The sequence below is a fragment of the Symphodus melops genome, assembly GCF_947650265.1.
Source record: "Symphodus melops genome assembly, chromosome: 14".
NCBI classification, from domain to species: Eukaryota; Metazoa; Chordata; class Actinopteri; order Labriformes; family Labridae; genus Symphodus; species Symphodus melops.
The window spans coordinates 21,034,778-21,052,714 of NC_136704.1; the positions used below are offsets into that span (position 1 = coordinate 21,034,778).

General features: G+C 40.0%; 1 protein-coding gene across 3 annotated transcripts in view; it reads right to left on the bottom strand.

Moving 5' to 3' along the window:
* Positions 1 to 17,937, bottom strand: part of dpp6a (dipeptidyl-peptidase 6a) — a 205,729-nt gene that overhangs the window by 172,027 nt on the left and 15,765 nt on the right. The window contains exon 1 of one of the 3 annotated variants that reach the window (XM_079360891.1): positions 8,733 to 8,946. The exons of the other annotated variants lie outside the window; for them this stretch is intronic. Coding sequence (XP_079217017.1) covers positions 8,733 to 8,783 — 51 coding nt within the window. The 5' untranslated portion in view covers positions 8,784 to 8,946. Of the gene's footprint in view, positions 1 to 8,732; positions 8,947 to 17,937 lie in introns of those variants that run through there. 3 annotated transcript variants of the gene reach the window in all.

The following is a 17,937-nucleotide window of genomic DNA, read 5'->3' on the forward strand; positions in this document are numbered from 1 at the left end:
ATCCACTTACAGAAACAGAGCTGCTGAAAAAGTGGGCGGTTAAAGTCGGGACCTATTGGCATAAATTGACTGTTCATTGTTTCATGCCTTTTGAAAATGTTCTGTATGGATCATGAATCTATTCATCTCTTGAACCTCTACTCTATGCCTAATTAGTCATTTTGTGCTTCTGTTAAACTTTTCTCTCCCCCTCGCAATAAATGAACAAACAGGTGACCACTTAAATAGGAAGAGAACAATTAGACTTAATAATAATGCAGAACCAAATGAACCACACTCATGCTAAGATTTCAGGTCATATTGCTTCAGAGGCAGATAGCCAGCGTTGCCTGATTTCTCGACAAACAAACGTCGCCAAAGGGGAAACGCTCAGTGTGACTGATTCCAGCGAGCTTAATGAAATGCTGCTGTTGTGAGCTGTCATGGCTCAGAAACTGTGGACCACATAAAGGTCGCTACGAATCAAGTTTTTCTAATTCATTGATTTGGATAGTGAGTTGATGTTGGAAGTATTAATAGTACTTGTGATTAGCTGTAATGTATTTATGTACCGTAAATTCCGTACTATTGAGCGCACCTGGATATAAGCCGCACCGGCTAAAAATAAGTAAATAAATGTATTTGTACATATATAAGCCGCACTTGATTATAAGCCGCAGGTGTCCACGCTATAACAAGAGCTATTTACACAGACGTAGGCTACCGGTAACATCCGCAAATACTGTAGCGTCCGTACGGAAAGGACGACGAGAGCGTTCAAATAATAATTTTTAATAACCCGATCACTGTCGGCCATGACCACGCCGTTTACAGCAGAGAGCAACACATAACTTGCCGTAACAATCCAACTCTCTCCCCCAGCGTTCTCTCATACAGCCACTCAACACGTTCTCGCTGGTGCATTCACTGACTCTCCACATAATCGGAATTATGAACACATTATCAACTACTGACTTTACAACATGAACCGTTACAATACGAAGCCTAGCCGACGGTGTCTGTAACACGGCTGAAGAAAAAGATGACCGTAATATATTTCACAAGAAAAAGTCCATCCATTCACTGCCTCAGAATGACTTCATTACTCACTTCCTCAGTCTCTGTTGTCGCTGTCAGTGTCATCTTAACGTGCAGCAGCTCTGTTAGCTTCTTTGACAGCCAGCTCGATCGCCTTTAACTTGAAAGCTGCATCATATGTATTTCTCCGTGTGTTTTCCATGATGAGGGTGCGTGCATGAAGCGCAAAATGACTGATATTAAGATCCGACGTGACGAAGTCAAATGTTTTTGCGGCAGAAGCTCATTGTCCCCCATAAAAAATCCATGCATTAGCCGCACCGGAGTAGAAGCCGCAGTGCTCGAAGTGTGAGAAAAAAGTAGCGGCTTATAGTCCGGAATTTACGGTATGTATTTTTGCTAATTGTTCTGGCTGTCAAACTGTCTGCTTCTCTGTGACCCAGCTCGTCAGATTATTGAGCTTTCGATAGTCAACTAGGTTTTGATGACGTAGCCAAGCAGCAGCTTCTGGTATTGAAAGAAACCATTGTGGAAGTGCAAAAAACTTGCAATTCCTAAAAAGTCTTCCTAAAAGGCTCGGAAGTAACATTAAACGGCCCATATCAAAATGTCCATCTTGACTGAATGAAGGATGAGAGACATTCATCATATGGGACGTGGCTGATAGAACTGACAAACAGGCTTGCTGAGGCTGTTTGGTCGGAGGTTTTAGCCCCGCCTCCACTACAACTCCTATTTCTAAACTTACCAAAAGTTAGTTTGAGACAGCGTTTCAATATGGCGGCTTTAGTGTCACAGCTGCCATGTTTAAAAACTTAGAACATCTGGGTTCTTCACATTTTAAGATTTACATTCGGCTTCCTATACTTTCTACCAGGCAGGACAGTGGACAGAGAAGAAACCCAGGAGAGAAAGTGCACAACAACATGTGGAAAAGGAGCCGCAGGCAAGACCTGAACCAGGGCCACCTGCCCAGAGGTAAACAGCCTCCCCACATGGGGCGCAACTCAACCGCCAGGCCACCACTGCCCTGCGGGCTCTTCACATGAAATCAATTTGAACAGAGCTTTTCTTTAATGTTTGGGTGTGCGTCTGAAGGAAGATTAGGACATTTCAAATATTATTAGATATGATTTTGAGTCTGAGAAATGCAGAAGAAAAAAACCCAATATCCGAATTATGAAAACATAATATTTCATATTTTTTGGATTTCATAATTACTAAGTAAAAAACTCATTCTGTTTATAATCAATTCTACCTCTCAGTTACTATTGTGCTTTTAAAAACACTCACACAGTCCAGCGTTTATGTTCCTGTGTGTCTTAATGTGTCTTCCCCAGCAGTCAGACATTTTTTGCCCCGTCTTCATAATCAGGCTTTCTGCAGGTTGTTATAATACTTAAAACTTAACTCAAAGGCTCTTGCTGCCCCAAGACTGTGGAACGCTCTCCCTGACCACCTGAAGGCCCCACAGACTACAGCTGCTTTAAAAACAAAAAAGCCTCCTTCTCCTAATTACATTTTTAGATGTTCTATGTGTTTTAACTACTCTTTTATCCTTTTAAACTCTGTAGCACTTTGAGATTCACAAATGTAAAGTGCTTTACAAATAAAATGCATTATTATTATTATTATTATTATTAATTATAATAAAACACGTCTTCAGGATGTCTGGCTGGTTCCCAGGGCACTGACTTGAACAGGATGTCCATTGTTTTAATCTATTTTGGGGCTTTGTATGTTTTTATTTAGAGTCAGCACAGTGGTTACGAGATCAGGGGAGGGAGACAGAGTTGGGAATGATATGTATGAAAGCAGCCAAAGGTCAGATTTGAATCCAGACCGTCCGCTTCAAGGACAACAGACCACAGACTAACCACCAGAGACTCGCGTGCCGCGTTGTCGCTCCTTCCTGAGGATGAACTGTGAATGAGTTTGGTGCGGTGAGCTCTGGATTTGACACTATGCTGGAGACAGCTGAGAGTGTACGGTTGAAGAGCTTTCCACCTGTGGTGGCCTCGATAAAAACACTAAAAGCTCTTCAGAAGAACAACACCGCTGAATGACAGTTATCATCTCAAAGAACCACAGCACCGCACACAAAAAGCTTCACTGAGCCGAATACTTCTCTGATCAACAACAGAGCGAAAGGAAGCAGGATGAAGTCACTTCTCCAGGTGACTGCTGATGAGGTCAAACGCAAGACCGGACCTGTATTCCCCGTACACATCAGCTTCGGTGTCACTGAATTTTGACGCGCCTGATAATGTCCTCTGCAACCTCTGATGGTGTTTGACACCTCTGAAAGCCACAGAATGCATCAACAACACTGTCGAAGAGCCATGTGTGTAATGCTGATTCACTTCCTACAAGACAGCAGGTAACAGGCGCACAGATACCAGATGTCTGTAAAACCACAGTGCAGCAGGCTTTACACAGCGATCAATGAAGCAGCGTTCATGCAGAGGTGGACAAACAGCGCTGGGATTTGTCTTCTTCTTGTTCTTTTTCACATGCTTTGAAATGGACAGGCATAAAACAAGTGCGCTACTGACATAACCCCAACAAGTCAGCCTGCAGGCATGATGTGAGTATTGAGAAGGCGTTGACTGTGCAGTGGCGCACCAAACAAATGCAGGGTGGCCCCTCCATCCGAAATGCACTCCTCAACCTGAAGGCAACACGCAGCTGTTTATGACGGCAAACAGCTGTTTCAGAAACGGTAACCAGTCCAGTATGTAAACAGGACAACATCTGGTTAGTTTAAATTGCCCCGCCACGGGGACAAATAGTGTTTTTGGAATTGAATTAATTTTCTCAGAGGTAAAAGTGACAGGCAGCAAATGAGATCAATTTTTAATAGAAGGGGACAGGAGCTTACTGCTTTTTGTCTGGTGGAATAATGTTAACTTTAAAAAATCAACAGGGTGGCACACTTGAGAAGGGGTTTGTGCTGTCGCCTCACATCAAGACAGTTCCTGGTTCACCAGAGAACCAGGAAGTAGTAGAAAGGGGCTTTTTTTTGTGTGGCAGGGATGCACCCATCTATCAGTTTGACATCAGGAGCAATATTGTCTATCAGAAAATAAGGCAGCATGATTGGATTAACAGGATGCATTATCAGATGTTTATCTGGCAAGTCGACAAACCTAAGAGCTTGTTCAGAGAAGTTTTTTTTAATAGCACAGAGGAAGTCCCCTGTTGGACAAATTATGATTTGATTGCATGGTCAAACATGAGAGAAAATGTTTGCCCAGTGGGGGTCTTACATATAATTGTCTTGAATTTCCCTCGGGATCAATAAAGTACCTACCCACCTACCTGCCTACCTACCTACCTACCTACCTACCTACCTACCTTGACACAAGTTTAAAAAAAATAAACGGGAAAAAAAAACATCCGAATTGGAATTTGGTTTATTAAACCTGTCACCAAATGAAAGCTCGGAAAATATTAGCAAATATTAGCTTACGGTAGTTATATAAAAAGAGGCATAGGTCGACAAATAGTCAAAGTATGAAGTACAGATAGGTTCTGCATTATTCATGTGACCACTTTGAGTCATTAGTGTGAAAGCTTGGTGACTGTGTTTTGCTATGTTGTAGTCCCAAGTAAAAGACTACATCGCTATAGTGACTTCATTGCCAAGTCATGTTGCAGATTCTAACTGAAACTGATAAAAGCATGGCAATAAAAATAACTCCCAGGCACATATCCAAACTGTGACCTTTTAACACTTCGAAAGTCAAATTAAATTGAATGTTTTTATCATGCAGCCGCACAGACTTCGGAGTTAATGAGACATCAGAAGCCCTCATTGGAGGAGAGCCAATTTTCAGTCCAAACTGAGAACTCAAAGCATTCTCAAATATAATAACCATGACAACAGGACTCTTCCCCGTTCGTCTTTTTAATGCTTCTCATCTTTTTTTTCTTTTTTTTTAGAGATAAATTGTATATTTCTTGATATATATATATATATATATATATATATTTATTTTTTTATGTAAACTCAGAGAAACAAACAATTTCTACAACACCACCCTGCGCCCTTGAAGGGGATGTTTGCTTTGTCAGACAACAATTAGATGCAAACAGAGTGAACGAGCAGCTGAATGAGTGTCTAAGTTGTATAATGGCGGTCCCGCTGTCTGGAAAATTGCACATATCAAGCATACAGTCCTACCAACGTAAAGCAAGAAAACAGTGAGATAATAGCACCTGTATCCCTCGGCACGGTTCAAAGGTAATCTGACTGGACTCTGAAGATGGTCAAATCATCAAAATTCAGGTTATACCATTTCGGTTTTAATGTGCACTAAGCCCCTACTACTTTTGATGTTCAAATATTTTGAGTAGGATTGGAATATCAAAACCAAAAAGATCAGGATAATCGTGTTTAAAAACAGAGGGGGTCGATTCAGACTGGTCGGTGGTGAAAAAAAGTGAAGAACAGATCTTTGGATTAAGCTGAACGGAAGAAAATGTTTTACAAAAATGTGGATAGCTTACACATTTGAATGTTTTGCTCTTGAGTTGCTGAATTTCTTCCATGACAAATAAGTTGTTGGGGAAAGATGTCTCCTCTTAAATATTCCCATCAAATGTGTTAAAATCAAACATTAAATACTGAATAAAAAAAAGGGAGCTTTGATTTTGTATGGATTTTGACAACCCTGGTTTTTATCCGTTCAAAACTTATGAGCCAACTACAATATTAATCAACAAAAAACATCTGTACAAGGTAGTTGATATTTAAAGATATACTTTATACATTTCTATTTTGCACCAGAATGAATTCTCATTTGACACAGTAGATATAATATAGGTACAAAATATAAACAATAAATAATGACGTTTTGACGCCCCTTGTGGACAAAGTACGAAGTAGTCCCCTTTAAAGCTTTGGAAATCTGGATTGGTCCATCTTCAAAAGTCTGTACCTGGATCAAGGTGATCCCTATCTTGTTTTCTTTAAAAAACATAAAAGTGAACAAAAAAAAAAGAAGGATCTGGATCATTTTCATTTGGATTAAACCTTTGAAACAACCGGGCCTGAAGTCTGTAATCGACTAATGTTGATCTCATTATAACTCGGAGATGGATTACTTTTTACTGGATACCAATAAAGTGGATTTTCAAATCTAGATCATTCCTATCCTGATTGAACCTTCAGCCGGGCCTTGTTACATCTTTCTGTCATTACCTCAGGCCTCTCGAAGCAGACTTGGTTAGCTGCAATTTTCTGCACATGCACAACACCTCCGGGGTGTTTGCAGCATCCATTTTTACCTGTTACACTTGCAGACAGATTCCCCAACGGGTAACAACAACAATGTCCAACCAACCGTTACATTTGGTGGTCAGAAATCACGCTGTGCAGATTCCTCCCTGTTAGTTAGAGGGCTCCCCGCTGACACTCCACAGTTAGCGCCCGTCCCATGAGTACATGCTCATCATGCAGGAAGCAATCACTTGGTGCAATAAACCTGTCATAGGAAGCCAAATTACATTGTCTGCTTTGCTCTCATGTCCTTTCCATGTTTCCAGCTGCTACATTCCTCCTAGTCAATAAATCAAACTGTGAATGTAAGGAAACACATCAACAATGCAGTGGATAGAATCAATCAATATTCAAATGAGGAAGGAATGATAGCTTCTCCCTGCTAAAGAGCTTAGAGAGCCACACCAAGGCCTGGATCAGTTTTAGAAAATAGTTTTGTATTTTTCGAGCTAAGCTAGGCTAATCAGCTGCCAAGATTTCCATCATTAAAAAGCACAAAAGTCTGACTAATCTTTTCTTCGCCTTAACAATAAAAATAAATTTTTCCTCGTACCAAAAGTATCTTTAAAGCTCCTGCGAGGATCTTTTGGTTTTGTCGATTTTGGCACCACGTCTTTTGCTGATTGTCCTGCACATGTGTGAGTAGTTGGAGTTTTTGTTTGCTTTCTGGACAAAATTTTTTTATATTGATTTGTATTGCTTTGGGAAATTTAGTCAAATCTATTTCAGCTGCATGAAAGCTACTGCTTGGTCTGAACCCTATACCCTGCAGAAGATGTTTCAGTCTTCAAAAATAACTGGATAGAAATGATTATTCCTGTCCCAGACGCTCTTGTTTGCTCTTGTTGATCTTCAGCATAATTTTAAATTTCAAGTTTGTTTCATCATAAGCCAAAAATGACGTCAAGGACAATCAAAGTTACCTAAATATCTAATAGATGTTAGTTTCTTTCTGACACTTTCACATTGATCACATGATTCAAGTGTGTATCTGGTCTGGTAGTTAACAAAAACAAAAGTTGTGTAGGTGCATGAATGACATTTTAGAGGTTGGAATTTCTGGAAAACGTGTTTCAGTGTTTTTCACTCAGTTAGTGCTATTATAAACTAAGTTCTATTGGGTACCATTAAAGGCAAAAGAAAGAAAAAAAACACAAGTCCATCCTTAGCGTCCTTTTGAACTCCATAATGAAGAACAAGCAGCTTGCTGTCAATATGGGCGATTTAATGGAAAAAATTATGTTGTGTTCACCACTTTATTTAATAAATAGAAATAAAGAAAGCGAATGGTACATTTTTCAGATTAAAACAGAAGAATGGTAACCCACTATAAGGAGCAAGAGAGGTTTTAACAACTTCACCTCTGGTGTCGGGACAGCTTCGGGCCCTGGTATGTTTCCATATTCAGAACTTGTAAATGTAAATGGGGAGTGCTGCGCAACTATAGAAATAAAAAACATTCACTTGATATCTCACTCGGTACAAACCATTTTCTAAATTGGAAATTGAGCAAAATCCTCTCGACAAACACTGCTGTTTACTTTTCATTATGCAGGGATAAAACACCCTCTGCAGATCTGCACACAAAACAAGGCCAGGGGGAGTAAGAGATGGTCTTCATCAGAGGAACCATTTAGAAAAGCCAGAGTCCACACACAGCTGTGCCCCACATCTTCTTAAATGGCCTGGAGTGTTTGCAGAGCGTGCCTTATCCTTCTATAAATGAAGCAATCACGGGGCAAATCAAAAGATTAACATCAAACTGAACTGCCCGGAACAAAGTTGGTCAGAAGATCAGCGCGTTTCCTACATTTAAAACATCAGCAGAGGGTCTTTAGGCATGATGCATTTTGAACTATCATATTCACCGGATAAAATAATCAAAAGGCTTTAAAAGTCATGACTCCGGTCTTTAATATCTAAGAGTCCCACAGGACATTTACTATTCACTCCTCTCATACATACATCCACAAAGCAGCCTGCAGCAGGGTAATATATCCTGCACCTCACAGCTTTAGATGCAGTGAAATATTAATGGGACCCTCCATGGGCAAAAGGTTACCTCTGCCCTCGGAAGCTTCAAGAAGAAAAGCCAAAATTCAGTCATTATCGGAGCCATAAAAAAACAGGACCAAACTTTCAAACTCTTTTAACTGAGGTGCACCTCCACCAAGCAGGGTCCATGAAGTCGACTGTTGTCACAAACAGGGAGGGGACACGTGAATTAAAAAAAGGGCGTTAAGTATCTGAAGCCACCCCAGCGGGATAAAACAAATGCCAAAGCCAAATACAGACGTAAAATGCGCTAATTTACTACGCGCCCTTTGTGCGTCACAGCGCGTCTGGATGGAGGAAACGGGACATGGAGATTTCTATTAAAGCGAAATCATTAAATCGGCGTCATGCAATGTGTACCAAAAGCAAATCTTACCATGACGTTGCCCTGCATCTTTGCAGTCTCAATCAGATTCTTTTCCTTCATTTTGGTGCTCTGCGCGGCTCCGATCTGCCTCCGAAAGATACAATTTGTAGACTTTTAGATTGCTTCTGTCAGCTCTCACAGTCCCTCCCCGCCACTTCCAAGCTAGACCCCTAAGGTAGAGAGCCAGTTCATAAGTGGGTGGGCTTACAACCCAGCGGATTGATTGAAAAAAGGGAAAACAACACAGGCACTCCTCGGTTTGGAGTAGAAAATGCGCAGCAACAAAAATCACTGAATGGGAAAATAACCAAAATAATGAGACCGATAAGTATGAGCATTTTCTCCGCAGATTTTTATTTTATTTTTTGATACATAGTAGACTCCTACATGCCTTATCCTTATGCAGCGATTTAGGGAATGGACAGCCTGTGCTACTTCTGCTGCTGCTGCTGCAAGGTGTAATTTTAACTGGGATGAGCAGCACGTGCACTGATGATAGCCGTACTGTTTGTAACCTGCAGGAATAAACAACTCACTCTGGATCAGCTTTTACCATGGAGCTTGAAATTCGCGCGAATGAAGGTCATGATAAGCATGAAAAAAAACTTGCTTTCATGGACATAAGCTGTGCAGATGTCATAAATCTTATCAGCTTTGTCTTTTCTTAGTAATGGAGACTTTTATTATGAAGGATCTAAAACCTTAAAGGTCACTATTGAAGATGAATTAAACATCAGGAGCCCCCGAGGATCTTCATCACTGCTTATTGTAAATTTTCTCGACTCTCTAGAATATTTAATTTTACCTTGTTCAAAGCCAGCACACTGCAAAACTTCCACCATGTGGACCTGAAACAGCCTCAGTTTCCACGAGGTCACACAATGGTCAACAGGTTAGGGAATAAGACAACACATTTTCCTGCCACGAACAGTAATACTTGTTTAATCATTGGTATATATTACGAAAGTACTGTACAATTCATCCTTTTCAGGCTGCAAATAATTCAGAGTAAACACGAAAAAGCCTGTGCTTGCACTACAGTATAGAAGAGTTAGGGTCTAATTATCGGGAAGCAAATCGACTCCAAGTGTAAATTGCTGCTTTAGGTTGTTGTGAAAGCTCCCAAAAAATACCTCCGAAGATGCAGCAAGCATTAAAGTTTTATATTATGGCTTAAAGGGTTCTTTTGAGAGAACAGAAATCTACCATTTCTCATTGTTTGAATAAATAGATCAAATAGGAGACTTTCCGTCTTAAATGGGAGATCAGAAGTGCTGCTGCTGCATCTGACTCGATCTTTAGATTTGTGCAGATTTTAGCTCCCTGTTTTGTTGACTGATTGTTGTTTTGGGGTCCCTCATGGTTTCATGTCAAGTTTACATAGAATGTAAAATGACACCCTAAACTGCAGCTACAAAAATGACCGATATATCACTCGGCCAATAACATCTGCCGATATCGACCTATAAGGACATCTGCAATAGCATTCAGGTTGTTAGGAAAACATTTTAAGAGTATAACGCTGGAAAAAATGCAGGGGATGCTTCAGATTTAGTTTTTATTAAAGACGCCATCAAATCAGACAGAGACTCCATAGTTTACAACAACTCTCATCTGCAGCACATATAGCTCGTAAGCATCCGAGCTAAGCAGATGGCACATTGGGCAAGGCCAGGAAAGTTTATTTATATCGCATATTTCAGCAACAAGGCAATTCAAAGTGCTTCATACGAGACATCAAAAGCACCACGATGAGTAAAAAGAGATAATCAAAGAAGATATTTTGAATTCATTTAAACAAACCTCGAACAAACAAAGAGAAAAATAAATGTAAAAAATATGCTAGCATATAAGATACAATATATAATAAGATATCTTATAATATGAGATTCTCAAACCAAGTCTAAATGCATCTCGATTGCAAGTAACTCATAATGTGGGGGTAGCATAGAGAACTCCCACGCTTACCCGCCAGCCTCAATGTTATCTTTATGTTATTCGAGCATTGATTGAGAGCACCCTAGCGTCAGAATCTACACATTGTATCTTTAAGAACTTTCTTTATAAGCCACAATTATTCTGCCCCATCCAATGATTTCAAAGATCTAATGCCTATGCGTTATGGACTCGAGCATAACTGGGCCTCAATGGATTGGCTCCTCCAACACCCTCCTATTCCTATTTAATTTACAATAAAAGACTAAAAAGTTTCACTCATGCAAGGCAAAAATAAAACAGGTTTTTTTTAAATCCTATGTAAACTAAGTCAAATGAAACAATAAAGCCTCATTGATAAGACATAAAATAAAGCTTTACGTGTTTCTAAATCTTATCAGGATACATAACAACACATTGTGCTTTTTGCCCCAAATCTTAACTGAACATCCATTATGTAACCGCTCCATCTCTGACATGTCTTTCACTTGCTTTTGAAAAATAACAAAGTGGGTTCAAAAGAAACACCTCCTCTAAAAAGACCAGTTAACACTTTTGTTTCAATCCTCAAAGCTGTGAATTTGATGTTCCCTCTCTAAAACAGAAGTGCAGAACTGTAATAGCTCTATGAGGTTCATTAAGCAGCGGGTAAAAGCATATTGATTTCCACTATTATCAATAACGAATCAGAAAAGAAGCAGACACAAATCGGAACTGGTCGCAGATATGTTTTTGAATTTAGATAGCTAAGATGTTTTATAACCTTAAATATCACTCTCTTACAATATTTATTATTTTGGGGTAAAAAAAAAAAACACCCACTGAAGACCCGAGCCCACAGCATGATCTGCCTCCAACATGAAGGCTGCCTTAGTTCTCTCTCCCTCAAGCTTTATAAATCAATATCAGACTCAAAGCATATCTTCACACACTCTCTCTGTTTACTGTACTGCATTAAAAAAAAAAACAAGCGGACTAACTGATGATGCAGCCAGACAGCTGCGTGTCCGAAACTCACAGCAGCGGTTCTCTGAAAGAAGGTGTCTCCAACAGAGACGAGCAAACAGCATGTCTCGCGAAGAAATTTCATCTGAAAGTGCCTGGTATTAATTAAAGCTGTCAAAACAACCTAATGGGGCCGTCGGGCTCCCTCGACTCCAGCTGGACTGCTGACAGAGGGAGAACACAGAAAATAGGTAGCTGGCTCGGCTTCGTCATTACTGCGTCTGCGGTTTTTATCCCAATTTCCTTCATAACTACCCCGTAGAGCTATACACTGTCAGAGGCATGCTTAAAGGATATTACTTTATTTTCTACCTTGCAGCACATAATTCCTGTAAAGTTGGAATCTCTTGAAGTGGGGTTGTGTGAGGTGTCAGTGCACCGTATAACCTACAGTACAGTACCTCTGTTTTGAGATGCCAGCAGGAGTATCGACGTGAAAGCTGAGCCAATTACTGTTGATAGGGTTGTAAAAGATGTACTTCAAACACTTAATAAACCCTACTTTGAAAAAAGCCTTTATTGGCGTTGGTGTCAACTATATATTTGATGTGTTCACTGCTTCACCTTGACATCCACTAGCTCTTTCATCCAGCATGAAGTTTTGTAACCATGAACTGTTTGCTTTCCTTTGATCCGGTTTAACAAAGAGGGACTTATAAAAGACAAAAAAGTAATGAGGGATGATGACAGAAAGGATACTTTTATGAACAATAATGGACATAAAAAAAAAAAACTTTTGCAGATGAGAAGGACAAAAGAAAGCCATGAAAATTGTTTCTGCATGTGTGGGTAGATGTTTCATTTATTGATTTAGCACTATTCTTCTTGATGATGACGTTTGGGTGCAGAAATGCTTCAACATGTGTGCCTGTCAGATGTTACACGTCTGAATGACTTTGAACATTAACATTTCCCCACCAGTCTGCCTCCATGTGTTACACATAGCAGACATAAATATCCTGCCTTTAAGAGGCAACATTCAAGATGTGTTTTTGCCTTAAACCTGCTTTCTTCCCTCTCTCCATTTTTCAAAATAATCTTCAATATTTATCCCAGTTTCACCACATTTCTGGTCCTGGAGCGTATCAATAAAAATGTTGAGGTAGAATCAGTTATACGTGAACCAGCTTGCTTGCCTGCTTCCACACTGCAACACTTGTTGGTTTGTCGTTTGCCTGGGAATCCGAGCAGCGTCCAAAACAGTTACACAGTGGCATAGCTTAGCTACTGTGTTGGTTTTGTTTCCTTCTCCAAACAGAGGTTATGCTAACTGGAATCAACCACATGAATGTTATAGCTTACACAATCCCTCTTCAAATCATGTGAAATATTTAGTTAAAAATTTGTTTTTATTTATCAAGCATGGCAACTAAACTCCCGTCGACCAAATAAACTGGCCAGTACTAAACATCCATATGCAATACAGCAGGTTGCTTATCCCCTGACATGACACGTCATGCCAAATTGGAATTCATCACATTACAGGTGTGTACATGCGACATCTGTAACAACAATATTGGCTGCACAGAAGCAGACAGCTGCTGCCTGATGTTCACACTCTCATGGAAACGTCTGCTCAGAGATGGGTAAGTGCTACAACACCGTAAAGCTCCACAAAAAAAGCCAGTTGACTGTCTGAGAGCAAACAGCAGCCAAAGCTGTGAAGCTGCACGAGCGCTCTGCTAGGGAGAGAAAATCTGCTGCTGTGTGGACAGCTGCTGCCCCACTCCAGTATGAACAACTGCAATACACTGCTGGCAGGCGTGAACTGCAGATTAACATAGATGGTGCAGGAAAAATTGAAATCTCAATAATTGTCTACATTATCACATCGTCACACAGACTGCCTAATCCAAATGGTGTGTGCATAACAGGAGTCTTACACTTTTTAAAGATATGTTTTTGGCCTTTTTGCCTTTATTAAAGACAGAGGTGGATAGTGGATAGGGTCGGAAATCAGGGAGAGAGAGAGGGGATCGATATGCGGGAGGGAGGCCACAGGCTGGAGTCAAACCCGGGCCTGCTGCAACTGTGGTACTGGCACCTCCCACTCTTACACTTTTTAATCTGAGGCTGTGCCAGAGTGGATTTTTGCATGCTGTTGATACACACATTACTACAATTAACGTGCACGGAGAGCAGATGTGTCCAATAATCATGCATGTAAGGTGGTACAGATTAGAATAAAGAGCGAGAAAGGCCATGTTGAAGTGGTCTGGATACATTTAACTCGTCCTATATAGCCAAAACCCACTAAAACCACAGTGTCAAACTCCTGCGTTTCATAGTGATGCATGAATGTGGACACATAGGAGTTCAAGGTAAGGAATGTTGTAACATGACGAGTAAAGTTTGACAGTAAGCAATGAATGCAAGTCGTGTTATATGTACACTGGTTTATGAGACATTTCATCCACATATTGTAAAAGACAATTCTAAATGTGAAGGTAATGTTCGATTTTTTCATTACCTTAAAGCTCCTGTAAGGAACTTTTGGTTTGTGTCAATTATGGCGCCCCTCTGTGGACAAAGGCACCACTTACGCTAATTTTCTCCTGCACATATGTAAGTGGTGTCGACTGAAAAACCTGTTAAAAAATTTCATATACTGTATATATATATATGTATATATATACATATATACGTATATATACAGACATACATACACATATACACACATACATATATACATACATACATACACATATACACACATACATATATATACATACATACATACATATGGAGGAATCTTATTACTAATGGTCTATTTTGCTTTTTGTAGATCATAAAAATGTATCAGAACTTATTTCAGCTAGGGATCCTCACAGGAGCTTTAAGAAGAATCGGTCATTGCCGATTTAAAACAAGTGTTATCTCGGGACTTTTAAAAAAGAGCAGGTAAAACACTGTACTCATTGCTCAGAAAAATGGGATGGGGAAGATGGGGAAAACATGCAGGCAGAATTTCTCCTGTGTATTTTAAGACTCCATAGAAAAGTCTTTGTGACCTCAGATTATATCATTGAGTATCTACAGGATAACAATGTGTGTGTTTGTGAGAATATACTGTGCTGTTTTTCATACTGGATGAGATCCAATGCACCAGTCTTTGACGAGTTGGGAAGCCTTATAAAACAAAAGTGATTAAAACTTGCTCAAAATCAAGCATTGATTGGCCTGGATCCCCAGTGGAGGGAGTCCAAAGAACAAGCCTCATTCTGGTGACGGCAGTCATCCAGCACGATAAACTCAACCGAGACCTTTGCAGCACAAAATCAATGGTTTCATTATCAACTTAATTACTTGATGCCATGATATCCTCTGCACTGCTGTCTTCTGCTGTTATAATGACAGACTGAGAGATACTGGACCTATTTCAGTGAGGGATAAAACGACTGTTAGCAATATCACCATCAAACTAAATCGGATCTAGAAAACTGTCACTAAAAGCCTCTCCTGATACAGCTGCAATGTCTTTAACTGGATTGCAGTGGATCAAAAAAATGGAAAGAAAGAAGTTTAAATGTGGCTTGTGGTTTTGGCTTAAGATTAAAAGAGGGAAGAGATTAGCAGACCAAAGGTATAGTTGAAAATGAAGCCATTACCGAGCGGCAGGAAGAAACTTTAAAGTACAAACAACATTTGCATATCTCAAATCTTCCCATGAGTTTCTCTCAAAAACACCGGGTGCATATCTCTGCTCTGCTGGTGGGGAGCTCCATAATCTAGATAAGAGGTTTTTCTGCTGACCTTCCCCGCCCCAGACTGTCAGCGCGACAGATCGTTACCATCGCTAATGAATTCAGGAGCGGAAAAAAAGTAGCGCACAGGCATGTACGCCGCACATTAATCTTGCAGCCTCAACGCAGGAGGTCTATTAGTGGTATTACTTGCACATACACAGCTACAAAAATCGGAAACAAATGTGGTGTTTGGTTTGATTAATGCCTGTATGTTTGGTGGTATATGTGTGTTTTTTTTTAGGATCATCTCGAGGCAGGCAGTTTAAGATTTGTATTTTATGCAAATTCTGAACCATGTTTCCAGGTGGAAAGCACTCAGATCCTTAAATTCAGATTTCTACAGCTCTGCAAATGCACTCAGTCAAATGCACCATAATAAAATATGTCATACAGTAAATTGCAAACTGTAGCACTTCTTTATAGTCCATCCCTCCGCAGCAGCACATTGCAAGTAAGAGACAGAAAGTTGCTGTAATTATTTTTCAACTTAAGGGCGTCTTTTAGCCTCCTCCACCCCATCACGGAGCGAGTAAGCACGTCTGAATATTAATGGAACAGTTGCCTTGAACAGCAGGCGTTTGTCAGGAACTTGGATCAGATTCATCACTTGAACCTGCTCTGCTCCGCTCGAGGACGGATGATGAGTTCCCGCAGCACAGCAGCTGGCTGCAGCTTCTCGACTCACACTTGACTAGTTCAAAACGATGAGAACACAAGTGTACAGCAAAAGTACAGGCGAGGAAAATTTGAAATGAATGCATGCATAAGTTAATCCAAACAAACATTTTTATTTAAAGTAACGGTAAACATTTTACCATTTTATCCTTGATTGATGTGACACAAATGTGACCCATTCAGTTTGATAAAAGAATGTTCTGGTCTAGAGAGGTGCGATAGGTCTTAGAGAAACTATTTTGACTTTGAGCCCTTTCAAATGGTTAGCACACTCATACTAACCGTAATACCAAAATCAATGGGAAGTTTCACTGATGAAGGTCGATTTAACTGCAGTCAGTATCTAAGTGATTATCAGAATCTGTTTGTAAGCACCATCTGATCCAACTCTCTTTAACAAGGCAAATAATGCAGTTGAAGTGATCACTAAAGCTTAGCATGATAACTACAATAGAAAGACATAGGGCATACGGGCAGGTATCTTGTTAGCGGTGTCACTAGCTGATTTTATCATCTGCAGCTATTATCTTAAGCTAATATTAGCTGCACAAATTGTGTTAGTTTAGCTAATATAAGAAAATGAGGGTTGTGCCTTTATTGAAGATAGAGGACAGTGGATAGAGTTGGACACCAGGAGGAGGAGATTGACATGCAGGAAAGGAGTCACAGGTCGGATTCAAACCCGGAGTCCCGGTTTCGATGACTATAGCCTTTGTACATGGGGCACACAAACCAACCACATGGCTACTGGCACCACTGGTTACTTTGATGGTAATTTTACAGTAGGCCTACTTGATAGCCACAAGAAGACATTTTCGTATAAATGCAGGTTAAAGTCTACATGTAGTATGCAAAAGCACAACACTTGAACTAAAACCTTTTATCTTTCATGTGAGCAAGGTTACTTTCCCTGTTAGTAGTAGGTAAAAATAAAATGTATTGATAATGACCTTTTTCCTTTCAACAAAACCCTGTTTGGCTGCTCAGAATCATGGCTAGCACTGTCTCGGGTTTGAGTGTGAACTTAGCCCAATCTAACATATAGCAGGACTGAAATGTTTCTGTTCACCAAAATAATTACCACTAGAACCCACTTTTACAAAAAGGATATACTGCACCATGAACAGACTGTTACCATATGTTATCAATAACCCTGAGCTTATTAATTAAGCTAATGAAAAGTTTATTGACCTAAGCAAACAGTAGCATTGGTTTTAGGCGACTGTGAAAGTAAGCTAGATAGCTTCACAAGCTAACACTTGTAGCAAACGTTAAGGTCGATAAACACGTTTTAACACATTCGTCGTTTTTTCTTGTGTTTTTGTTTTTGGAAAGGCATAAAAAGTAACACTCTTTAAAAGCCAAGTATTGTTCACTTTATTGACATGACAGATCTAGTTACTGTTATTGTTTTAACTATGATGGATTTTCGCTCTTAGGAGAGGGGCTTAGCCAACCGTTACAGTGTTGATCTGAAGTTTCAGCAGGTGATTAATATTTATGCTTTCTCATCAGTTTCAGTTGAAATCCTCTTTGCAGGTATATCACACACAGTCAGAGTGTGTGAAAACACACTTGTCTCTTCTCACAGATAGTAAACACCTTTTCTGTTGGACTGCTAGTATCTCAGCTTCATCAACATTTACATTTATGTCCCATTCTTCTGTCAACAGACTGTAAAACGATTAGACCTGGTTACTCAGTAATGTTAACAACCATTAAGGTTGACGGATGGCTGTGTGGATCTGGTGCTTCCTTCAAACATGCCTGAGTGGCTCATGTTTATCCATCAGGGATGTGCCACCCACACAGCACCATGGTTTGATTCACTGAACTGCAGAATCTAGTCCTTG